The sequence below is a fragment of the Pseudopipra pipra genome, chromosome 6 (genome assembly GCF_036250125.1).
Source record: "Pseudopipra pipra isolate bDixPip1 chromosome 6, bDixPip1.hap1, whole genome shotgun sequence".
Classification (NCBI taxonomy): Eukaryota; Metazoa; Chordata; class Aves; order Passeriformes; family Pipridae; genus Pseudopipra; species Pseudopipra pipra.
In genome coordinates this window covers 7,795,163-7,807,319 of record NC_087554.1, presented here as the reverse complement: position 1 = coordinate 7,807,319, position 12,157 = coordinate 7,795,163, and the positions used below count along the sequence as shown (strand labels likewise).

Sequence of the window (12,157 nt, the reverse complement as noted above, 5' to 3'; positions counted from 1 at the left end):
CGCTGGGGGTGCAGGACCTGTCGGGGATGGGGCCGGTCGGGGCGCTGGGGCTGCTGCTGTGCCTGCATCTGTGTGGGGGTGAGTGACGGGGTGGTGGGAGCGGGGACCCGCCGGTGCTGGGCCCGGCTCAGGCCCCTCCGTGCCGCAGGCTCCGGGCAGCTGCAGCTGGTGGGGGGCGGCGGGCGCTGTGCCGGACGCGTGGAGGTGAATCACGACGGTGAGTGGGGCTCCGTCTGCGTCTTCGACTTCGACTGGGAAGCCCGCTGGGCTCCCGTGGTGTGCCGGCAGCTGGGCTGTGGCCGCGTGGCCTGGTCGTCCCCATACACCCCGTTCGGGCAGGGCAGTGGCCGGATCTGGCTCCAGCCCTTCTGCCTCGGTACCGAGGAGGTGCTGGAGGAGTGTCGGAACTTCGGATGGGGCCAGCATTACTGCGGCCACGACCGGGACGTGGGGGTGATCTGCACAGGTGAGGGGGACAGGCTGGCCGTGCCAGGACACCCACCTCGTGCCGGGGTGTGCCGGGCAGGGCTGAGCTGTGCTGGTGTCCCGGTGCAGAGGCTTTGGAGCTGAGGCTGGTGGGCGGCGGTCCCTGTTCCGGGAGGGTGGAGGTGAAGCTGCGGGGACACTGGGGCTCGGTGGCAGATAAAAACTGGGACATGGAGGATGCCGAGGTGGTGTGCCAGCAGCTGGGCTGTGGCTCGGCTGCCGGCGCCTACGCTGCCCGCGACCGCTTTGGCACAGGGACCGGGCCCATCAACCTGGCCCTGGTGGACTGCAAGGGGGACGAGGCCACACTCTGGGACTGCGAGATCCGCGGCTGGGGACCCTACAATGGTCCCCATGATTTCGACACCGCTGTCATCTGCCAAGGTAGGAGCCGGGCTGGGAGTGACGCAGCGGTCCGGGCACATCCCTCAATGCCAACTCTGCACCACTCCCGCAGGGTTTTCCCGGCTGGTCGGAGGTGACGGAGCCTGTGCTGGGCGGTTGGAGGTGCGGCAGCGCCAGGCCTGGGTTGGCGTCTGCGCGGAGCACGTGGACATGAAGGTGGCCCAGGTGGTGTGCCGGGAGCTGGGCTGTGGCGCGGCGCTGGCCATCCCCGGCAGCGGCTGGTTTGGGGCCGGAACGGGGCCGCTGTGGGAGGGGGGGTTCAACTGCACCGGCAGCGAGCCCCTCCTCAGCGCCTGCGCCCGGCGGGTGCCCCACAGCCAGGGCTGTGCTGGCCACGCCACCATCATCTGCTCCCGTAAGCACCGGGGACACCGGGGGTGTTGGGGGTCCCCCCAGCATCACCCCCCTGAACGCCCTTTCTGCCACAGCCTACACGGGCTTCCGGCTGGGGAACAGCAGCTCGGGCTGTGCCGGGCGGGTGGAGGTGGCGGTGAGGGGCACGTGGGGGTCCGTCTGCGCCACCGACTGGGACCTGCCCGATGCCGACGTCCTGTGCCGCCACCTGGGCTGTGGCCACGCCGTCACCGTGCCCCCGGGAGGCTCCTTCGGCAGCGGGGACGGGCCGCTGAGGCCGGACGCCTTCGGCTGCAGTGGGAGCGAGCGGCACCCGGGCGAGTGCCCCGTGGCAGTGCTGGGGGAGCCCCCCTGCACCCCGGGGAACGCCGCCGCCGTCAACTGCTCAGGTCTGTGTGGCACCTGTGGGAAGAGCCTCCAAGGGCTTTTGGGACACCCCAAGAATTGCGAGCGGAGCACTCAGGGCTGTTTTGGGATGAGGGGAGGGCTGAGCCAGGTCATTTTACAGGCATCGTGAATTCCCTGCGGCTGGTGGAGGGTGAGAGCCGGTGTGACGGGTGGCTGGAGTTGGCCATAAGCCCCGGGGTCTGGCGCCGTGTGCCAGGAGAGGTTTTGGCTGAACAGAATTTCAGTGTGGTGTGTGGGAAGCTGGGCTGTGGTGGGCTAGACAAGAGCCATGCTGTCGTTGGTACGGTCCCCGTGTGGAACATGAGCGATTCAGAGCAGAACATTACAATAGAAGTGGTCCACACTCTCTGGAAGATGGCCAACCAGGAGACGCCTGTCTGGCTGAACGACTTAATAGTCTGGGACATGACCACCGGGCCAACCGACATCCCTCATGGGGCAGCCATTGTCTGCTCAGGTGGGTGTCCCGAGAAGGGCCGGGGTGCTGGTGCCCCGAGCAGCCCCCAGCCCGGTCCTTCCGTGCCCGCAGGCAGCCGGCGGGTGAGGCTGGCGGGCGGTGCCGGGCGCTGCGCCGGGCGCGTGGAGGTCTATGCCGGTGGCACCTGGAGCAGCGTGTGCCAGGAGCGCTGGGACCTGCGGGCCGCCGCCGTTGTGTGCCGGGAGCTGGGCTGTGGCGCGGCACTGGAGGCCCCCGGCTCGGCGCGCTTCGGCCCCGGCGCGGGGACAGCGTGGCCGTACGTGGTTGAGTGCGCCGGGAGCGAGGAGTCTCTCTGGGAATGCCCACGCTCGGAAGGGCGCGAGTGCGAGCGCGGGGCCGGGGCCGGGGCCGTCTGCTCAGGTGAGTGTCGGGTGTCCCCGGGGCGGGGAGCAGCAGAGCCCCCCGGGGGGTTCCCGTCCGTGCCATGACCCCCCTGCACCCCTGGCAGAGCAGCTCTCCCTGCGGCTGGCGGGCGGGCGCGGGCGCTGCAGCGGGTACCTGGAGCTGCTCCACAACGGCACCTGGGGCCGCGTGTGCGCCACCGGCACCAGCCCCCGCACCGCCGCCGCCGTCTGCCGGCAGCTGGGCTGTGGGGACGGGGGGCAGCTGGCACCCGCCCCCGCCCAGCAGCCGGCCCCCGCCTGGCTGGCCTGGGTGGGCTGCGAGGAGGGGGCCCGCTCGCTCTGGGGGTGCCCCTCGGCACCCTGGCACCTGCATTCCTGCGGCCCCGGAGGGGACGCCCACGTGGTTTGTGTGGAGGACAGTGACAACCCCAGCGAGACAGCCAGCACCCCGTGCCCGGACGGGGCCCCCTGCACAGGTAGCTCTGCCCGTGCCAGCAGCCCCCCCGCCGGGCCGGCTGGGATCCCCCTGCCCTCACTGCCTGGCCGTGTCCCCACAGCTGTCCCCAGCAGCAGCGGCCCTGCGGTGGCCAGGGGGACTGTGCCGGTGCCAAGCGGGCAGGTGGCCAGGGGGACTGTGCCGGTGGCGGTGGTGCTGTGCGTGGTCCTGGGGACGCTGCTGTGCCTGGCCCTGGGCGCCCTGGCCGTGGTGATGTGCCGTGCCCGCGCTTGGCGCCGAGGTGGGTCCCGGCGGGTGGGTGCCAGGGCAGAGCCGCTTGGGGGGTTCAGGGGCTCCCCCCGTGTGGAACGGCTCGGAGGGTGGGCAGTGGGTGACCCCGGTGCCACCCACGGTGCCCACGGCCCTGGGAGAACGCTGCCTCTTGTTGCAGGCCCCGGCAGAGCCGTGGGTGCCATTCCCGACGCCATCTACGAGGAGCTGGACTACAGCGCGATGCTGGAGTACCAGGAGGTGCCCAGTCGCCCAGGTCGGTGCAGCCCCCGTGCCCCAGCTCTGCCCGGACAGGGGGGCTCTGTCCCACTGTCATGGTTTGAGATAGTCCCCAAATCCAATTCCCTAGTTCCATCCCCCCTCCCACATCTCAACCTAATGTGAGATGGGCTTTTCCAGACAAAAACACACCAGACTCAAAGTGGGGGAAAGGGAATATATTACAATGACTGTACAAATAAATATAACATCACATTATACACACGATCATAACTATCTCTACCATGACATATAGTATTTACAATGGACCAGATCTCTTCTCCCCTCCAAATAAAAGTCCAGGAGGGAAAGAAGGACAGATCCCTTCCAGTCTTTAAGCAGCAGCTCCTCTTCTGTCCTCCATGCAGCAGTAACTGGGTTGTTGTAGCTGGATCTCTGTTCAACATACACAAGGGGGTCTCCAAGCCCCTCGGCTCTCCTTCGGTCCAAGCGAAGGCCTCACCTGTGGACTGCCAGCAGGGACAAGACTCGCATCACCACAGGCATATCACGAGATGCAGGGGCATCTTCGTGAAAGTCCCTTCCTCAGGGGATTCAAATTCCCGTTTGCAGAGCTCCGTGCTCTGTCTCCAGGCAGCGGGGGGGCAAAGCCCTCCTCCACATTCCTTTGGCTGTCCTGGTCCAGCTTCAGGACACCTTTGAGCTTCTCAGCTCCTCTCTCTCTCCGGTGCTCCACCGCGGCAGTGGGTCCTGGTGGCACAGCACTGGCTCCTCCCCGTGGTGTGGGGGGGTCCCTGGGTCCCATCACAGCCCTGCTCTGTGGCTGAGGTTGTGTCACCCGCGGTGCCACCTCTGGCCACCCCCAACACCCTGTTTTCCCCCTGCAGGTTCCCCGCGGGAGGGCTCAGTGAAGAAGCTGCTGTGTTACACCGGGGACAGCGTGGAGGGGAGTGACAGCGGGGCAGCCCCTGGTAGGGGCACAGGGCAGGAACCCAGCGGGGAGCGCTGGGGAGAGGGGACACGGCAGGGCTGGGGAGCTGAGGGGACACGTCCCCCCTCGTTAGTGGGCAGAGAAGCATCGCCCTTCCCTGAGGGACCAAGGGCCACCAACACGTCCCTGGTGGCACGGCCAGAGGGGGATGGCCCAGCCGGAGGGGGATGGCCCAGCCAGAGGAGGATGGCACAGCCAGTCCCTGCCACGGCCACCGGGTCAGTGCCATGTACCCCCGTGCCAGTCCCAGCCCCTCCTGCCCTGCCTGGGCACAGAACCCTGGATGGCTACGACGATGCCACGGCTGGAACCCTGGATGGCTATGATGATGCCACAGCAGGAACCTCGGATGGCTACGACGATGCCACAGCTGGGACCCCGGATGGCCACGATGATGCCATGGCTGGAACCCTGGATGGCTACGACGATGCCATGGCTGGAACCCTGGATGGCTACGACGATGCCATGGCTGGAACCCTGGATGGCTACGACGATGCCACGGCCGTGCCAGAGGAGTCCCCCACTCCCAGCACTGGGGACATCTCCGAGGGAGTGGCACGGAGGGGCTGGATCCGTGTCCCACCCACAGGTAAGAGGGACCACAACTGCCCTGTCCCCCCTGGAGAGCCACTCCATGAGGGGTTTGGCTGCGGTGGCGAGCTGGGATCCAGCACCAGATCCACGGGGGCTGCAGAAACACAGAAACACCCCAGGTGGGGTCTGGAGGGGGGACACGGAACTGTCCCCCTCAGGCACCTGCCTTTGCTGTCCCCAAGGTGGGAGCTGCCCCCCTCCAAGTCCCCCCGGAGCCACAAGGGACCCCCCAGCACAGCCCCCGGGGCACATGGACTATGATGATGTCGGCACCGGCGCCCCGGGGATGTCGCAGTGAGGATGTCCCGGCCACGTCCCATCCCTGGGGACACGTGTGCAGGGTGGGGGGCTCTGTGTCATCATCTCCGATAATGTCATTTGGGGCACTCCGGTGTCACCGGGAGGGTGGTGTTGTGGTGGAGAATATGAGTGGGGAATCAAGGGGGTCCGGTGGGTTTCTCCAAAAAGGGAGGGGACAGCCCAAAAATGCCTAAAAATTCATAGGGAGGGGTTGTGTGTCTGTAAAATACTAAAGCCTTTTAAATTTGTTATTTTTAAATCTATTGACAAGTAATACTAATTCATATAAAAGCTGATTTCAAAACAAATCCTCGTATCTGCTATATTATATGCGGGATTTTAGGATGTAATAAATTCCAAACGTGGATCCATGGGGTTTGAAAATGAAAATAAAACTTTTGTACGAATACGTTAAACACTGAAGGGCTGGAAAATGTGAGGCAGGCACTCGCTGTGCAGCAGCAGGGGCAGCTCGGTGTGTCGGGGGTTGTTCCTGTCCCCTCCCTGTCACCCCAGGGCGGTGGCACCGAGCGGGGAAGGAGCGGCCGGGCCGGGCTGGGGCCGGGGGGGTTCCAGGGGCACCCAGGACTTGTGGTCTCCCGTCTCTCCCGGGGGGGTAAAATGAACATTCTGAGGTAAAACCGAGGCAATTAGTGAGGGACATTCTGCAGGGGAAATCGAGGTTCTCCCAGAGGGACAGGAAGGGACAATTCTGGGGTAAAACCTGAGCTGGGCAGGGGAGGTTTGGGGGTCAAACCTGAGTTCCTGTGCAGGGGACAGAAGAGGGAAAAGCAGAGGCAAATTGGGAGGGGGAGCAGAGGTGACATTTTCCATAGAATTGCTGAGGTAATTTGGGTGAAAAATTCACCCCACCTTTTTTGTGGGGTGAATCCGGGGGTATCTTAGTGAGGAAAAAGGAGCCTTTCTGAGAGAAAGGCTGGGAACTCAGATGACTGAGGCAGAATTTTGGACAGAAAACCTGGGGTTCCATAGAGGGGACAGAGGTGACCCTTTTAGCTGAAAACCTGGGGATAATTTAGAGGGGACACGACCACTGTTTTATGTAGGAAGGGGGGGGTGATGTAGAGGGGAGAGAGGTGGCATTTCAGAGGGAGTGGCTGAGCTGGTTGGTAATGGCCGAGATGGACTGCAAGCTGCAGACTGAGCCCTGGGACCTGAATCCTTTCCAGTCAGCACGAGCTGTTCCCAAATGCCATCCCCTGGCTCATAACTTGATAAGATTGTGTTCCTCCAACCCAACCCCCAGGTACTGATGGAACCATTGCCTTAGGTGTGTTTAGTTTGTGTCTGTGAGAGCTGGGATTTTGGCTAGAGAGCTGTTGTTGGGAACAAAAGGTGGAGTAAATCTATTCCATGGGTGTGTAAGGAAGGACTGAGTAGCAGGGAAGGGGAGGATTTATAAACTATATCAATATTTGACCCAAATTTGGGGTGAAGCAGTGGTGGGGGTGGTTGGGTTTGGTCTGGGCCGGTCAGGATCAGTCATAAACAACCTGCCAGACCCCTGAACCCTCAATGGACACGTCCAGCCCTTCAGTAGAAACCCAAGTCAGTAATTACTACAGAGGAGAAATTATTGAAAAATTATGAGGAGTAAAAGGAACTGTTCTTCGTGGCAAACCTTCTGTTACTCGTTGTGCAGCCTCTGCATGCTGTTCTAGGAGTAACTGTCCAGGATCTTTCTAACAAAATCTGTTAGAAATTTAAATGTAGGATTCAAATTTGGGTCTGTTCCCCACAAAACTCCTGCAGAGCCTGAGGGACTGGGGTGGTGACTGCTCTCAGTGAAGGTTGTTTTTTAATATTCTGTCTGATTTCTCTCAGCTCTGGGCAGGAAAGGCAAGGGTTTGGGTCAGGAATTGTACAAGCAAGGCCTGTGTGTTCATGGATGTCTCGTGTGCGTGGCAGGGCTGGGACAAGGACTCGTGCACGTCTGAGCTGGCACTGGAGCTGCTGCCATTCTGAGCCACTGCCAAGGTGTGACTAGAGAAGGAGGACAATGTCCAGGGATGCTGAAGAGGGGGATCAGCTGAGCTGGGCAGCAACAAACACGGAGCTGCAGGGATTTGGGTGCTGCTGGGGATGTGTCACCTTCCAGCTGAGCATCCGTGCCCAGCATTCCATCCCCCCTCCGGAGGTGGTTCTGGCTCTGGGGGGGCAGCAGAATCCATGGGGATGGAGTGAAGCAACCCCAGGGCCATCCCCCAGCTGTGGTGCCGAGTATCCCGAGGGCTGTGCTGGGGATGGAGCAAGGAGAGGAGCATCGTGTTCCCTCCATCCCTCCGGGTGCTTTCCCACAGCCCGGAGCCTCCCGGCTCACACGGAGCTCACACGGTTCCCTTTAGAAAGGGAGGCAATGGAATGTTGGGGGTTTTTTTCCTTCAGTCTTTCGAGGTAGTGCTCTGAATTAATTTATTTCTGTCTTGCTTCCAGTGGTGCATTCCCCAGCAGTCCCACGGCAGCTCTTGGGCAGTGCAGCTGCCAGAGGTCCCTCTGGACTGTGGGACAGGCAAAAACTCCAAATAAAAGCACATATACAGATTCTGAGACTGTTACAAAGACAGGCGATGGGACATGGAAATAACGTCTCTGTTTTGGATCATGGTTGGTTTTTTTAAAATTATTTCCCACTAGTTATTGTTTATTCTCCCCTTCTATATGTTAAAGCAATTCCATGGTGGGGGAAGAGTGAAACATGAAGCTAATCCTGTGTGCTTTCATGATGTTCATGATGTTTTTTGAACTGCATGTCTAAGTACAAGCGTTTTAGTAAGAAATCTGTCTTGGAGTTATGGCATACACCCAGTAAGCCGAGATACTTTTCTACTGGCCTTAATATTCATCTTTATTTTGCCTTTCTAGCTATCGTATAAGAAAATTGTTCTTACAAATGTAAAGATGCCTTCCCAGGTGTGCTAGAGCAGGGCTGGCAAGCAGACTTTTCAGCTCGCGTGGTGATGCCTAAAAAGCCAGGTAGGTGGAGCTGTTACATCATGAAACCTTGATATAACAACCTTTTCGAGGAATTAGGTGTTAGTTTTTAATTAAAATTTTGCACGGAATTCTGTTAATTATGGTTTGGAGGCTAATGCTGCTTATAAACATGGGGCACGTATAAATGTGAGGAATTACAAAGTAGAGGGTTTGATTTGGACTTCTGAGTAGTTTGGATTAAACTACATCCTCACACGAACTTTTTTAAACAAAAGCCATCAGGATATGCTGGGATTGCTCCTGCTCCTCCTCTGCTGCTGGCTCTGACTCGGTGGCACATAAGAAGGATGACCTTCAATGACGTGCCTTTAATCTAAGAAAGATGAGTAAAAAAAAATAAATTACCGTGGCTGGTTCAGTCCTGTTGCATGAGGGTAAAGCACTGCTCCCAGGTCTGTAAGGTGTAAAAGATGTGCTTCTGCAGGAACTCTGATTATACAGAGCAGAGAGGGGAAAGACTCTCTGGCTCAGGATTATTTCTCGATGATGTAGTTGCTTTAAGTAATGTGCAGGAGGAAGAGATAGTCCACAGGTGTCCTCAGAGGCAAAAACTGGAATCAAGTCAAGGATGCTGCTGGTCTGCTGCCGTTTCTTTCCAAGCTGCTTAATGGCACTCATTAGGTTGGCTGGGCTGATTGTCAAGGGGGAAGTAGAATTGCCAGAGGGGATATTTGTTTCCTCTTTTAGCAAGGGGAAGGAAAATCCATGTGGTGGAGGTGAGGTCGATATTCGAGGCATTCCACTGTGATAAGGAAAAATGGATACGACAGTGCAAGCCCCATGGGTGCTCCCAAAATCCCTGCAGCTGGAGAGAGGGAGGAGACTCTTGTTTTCTGACCAAATAACACGATGGGATGCAGCTTCCAGTTGCCCGAGTCCATAAAACGGAGCATTTGGGAGCTGCGGGGTTTCTAAGAGAAGCAGCTTTGATAACTTTTCTAACTCACCACGCAGCTCCATAGCAAATAACCCAGGAAGAATTTAAGATTCTCATCCCTGACAGTTCTGAGACACAGGTTGGGGAAACAGACTGGGTGTATGTATTTAATCCTGTCTCAGAAACTGTCTCTCTTTTGAGGCCCAGTCAATTGTAGCCTTCTTTTATTATAACTGCTGTTCTCTCCCAAGGGAATTAGGAGCATCTCCTTTTTTCTTCAAGATAACAGCAGATTTTGCATTAAAAAAAAAACAAACCAACAAACCACAAACCCCTCCCTACTACCAGAATTGGACTGTAAAAGATTTTTTTTGTTTGCTTGCTTTTTTACTCCCACGGTGAATAAACTGGTTTCCAGAAAATTTCTCAGCATGCTTATTTAATGCCTCTCACCCATTTTTTTTGAAAAAAACCCAAAAAAACCAAACCTAAAATGCCCATTTTCAGCAAAGAAAAGACAGTTTCTGCATTTTCTTTTGTGGATGAATTGATCTCTCCATGTCTCTTTTGTCAGCTATTACCTCTCTGTTGCTGTAACATCTGGCACAAGAAAGAAGTGCTCTGATGAAGAAACTATTTGTGAAGAAACCAAGGATCCTAAGAGAAAACTGTCCCTGACAAAAGGGCCTATAAGAAACTTCAAATTATTGGGGGTTGAGAGAGAAGATTAGAAGCAGAGTGTGGGAAAAGTAAATAAGTACTGAAAAGAGAGTGAACTCCAGCATGAATAGGTTGTATACAGATAAAAAGATCTGGCCAAGTAACAACAACAACAAGCAATAAGTTGTTAACAGATGCTTGAACTTCATATTGAAACAGCAGAAGTGTTGATATAATTCTGTTGACATAGCTCTGCTGTGTTGTTGTTGGCAGAAGAAGTTAGTTTAACTTTAGGGGAAGGGTAAATTGTAGGCTCTCGTTTATTTTCTCCGGCTAAAAACCTCTGACTTGACTTTTTACCTGTTTTTGTAGTGAATTTTCATCATACCAAGTAAGTATGAAATCATTCAGACTAACATTTCACATGTCAATAAAGCTGTGTGTGTGTATATTAGCCCAGCACATTTCATTCCTCTAAACCATGTTTATTACTTAAGCTCTGCAACATCAATTTTGCACTTGGAAAAACAGAGGAGCAGAGAAAACAGAAAGCCAGGGTTGTTTGCAGAGGAATGTTGTTGTGAAATAAGCCAGGGAGGAAATAAAAAACCTCCCCAAATAGTGGTGAATGATCATTAGATCTCTTTTGAGGCCTTTTCTATTTCTATTTCTATTCAGTTCAGTCCTTGCTCTGTGACTGGCTGAGAGCGAAGCAAAGGAAGTTGAGATCCAAACTGGAAGTTGGTGTTCATCCAGGGAAATAATCCAGCAGTTTTGATCACCAGTCTTGATAACTAATGCTAATTAATTTCTCAAGAGTGTATAAATTTGGTCCTTATTTTCCTGAGCCGCTGTATTGCCAGTTCCTCAGCCCAATAAGACCATGAAAATGTAAATGCTTAGCACATTAAAGTTTATTTTCTGCAAACTGAGGTGTTTTTCTTCAGTCTCCTTCTTTGTATTAGAAAATACAATATTCAGGAAAAAAAAGGTCGGGATAACAAAAAGAATGATTTTGCAGAAAATGAATCAATTTTGCATCACTTGGAAGTATTTCTTACAAGCATGTAAATAGTCCTACACCACAGGACTTCATCCTCCCACCTAAGGAAAGGGTTTTTTCCCCCTTTCCTTACTGAGGAGCAGCACTTGAGTGTCTGTTGCAGAGCATTGCAGTTGAAATAGCAGCAGCATTTTTTTTTGTGTGTGTGTGTCTGTGAATATTCAGCTCTAATCTCTGCTGCATTAACAGGCTCTGCTTTGGACCTGGTCACTGTCATGAAAACGGTGTGAAAAATGTAAACTTTTTCAGAAGGGCCTCTTCACAGACCAGAAAAATACCCAAGTGTCTCCCGGAGGCACTAAAAGTTTGCTTTAACAGAAATGAGCGAGCCTGGCCACACTTGCTTGACTTTTGAGTTAAACTCAGTAGTGAGTTCACGATGTCTGTGACTGGAGACAACGACAAAACCAAAACGGGGGAATACATTTCCTAAGAACAAGTATTACCTCAGGCACTTGTGATTTTCATTCTTCCCTTCCAGAATGGGCCAATACAGTATTTTCCATAATAGTGAGTCACTACCTGAGTGTCATTTCCCTCATTTTCTTTGAAAACATGAATAGTTTTGTGCAGCCATTAAGTGATACTGGATATGATTAGGTTACTAACTCACGGGGATTTAGATATAATAAATAAGAAAGCGAATCTGGTTTCGTCATCCCCCTTCCTCGATTCTTTGGGGGAGGAATTATTACTTTCTGCTTTCTAAAGAAACGGGGACCCCCCGGGCTGGCCCCGTCCGGGGGTCGGGAATCATTTTAAAATTATTCCAGAAAGAAATAGGGGAGTGTAAAACATACCGGGATGACTCTTATGTCCACCAAATCATTAGAATTGGAAGCCTGTGACCTCACCTCTGTCCCTGTTATTGTTTCCGGGAAAACCCTACGATCCCACAGTTTGGAAGAGAAATTCACTGGAATGATCAGGTTTAGCTCTGACAGAGCTCGCGCCGGTCCCGCCCCCCGGCCCCGCCCTGCCCGCCCCCAAGAACGTCGCTGTCCCCGCAGGCCCCGCTCCCCTTGTCCCGGGAGAGCTCCCGGCCGGGCCGTGACCGCGGAGCTCCCACCGCCCTTCCCCGGCCCCAGCAGCGCCCGCCGGGGCTGCGGCGGCGGCGGGAGCCGCGCTGAGGGAACGGGGGGCGGGGCCGCGCCGAGGGGCGGGGCCGGGCTGAGCGGGCGGGGCGGGGCCGCAGGGACGGGCGGGCTGGGATTGGGCGGAGGCGCTCGAGCGCTG

The 12,157-nt window shown here is 55.9% G+C and overlaps 1 protein-coding gene across 1 annotated transcript; it reads left to right on the top strand.

Annotated features, from left to right (window-relative positions):
- Positions 1–26: 26 nt before the first annotated feature.
- Positions 27–10,790, top strand: LOC135416548 (antigen WC1.1-like). Its single transcript, XM_064659764.1, is given in 15 exon segments — positions 27–78; positions 149–498; positions 501–870; positions 944–1,246; positions 1,320–1,634; positions 1,754–2,110; positions 2,183–2,491; positions 2,580–2,951; positions 3,033–3,212; positions 3,363–3,458; positions 4,309–4,392; positions 4,657–5,001; positions 7,761–7,931; positions 8,238–8,300; positions 8,537–10,790. Coding segments are annotated over 15 exon segments (3,453 nt in total). The 3' UTR covers positions 8,623–10,790.
- The last annotated feature ends 1,367 nt before the right edge of the window (positions 10,791–12,157 follow it).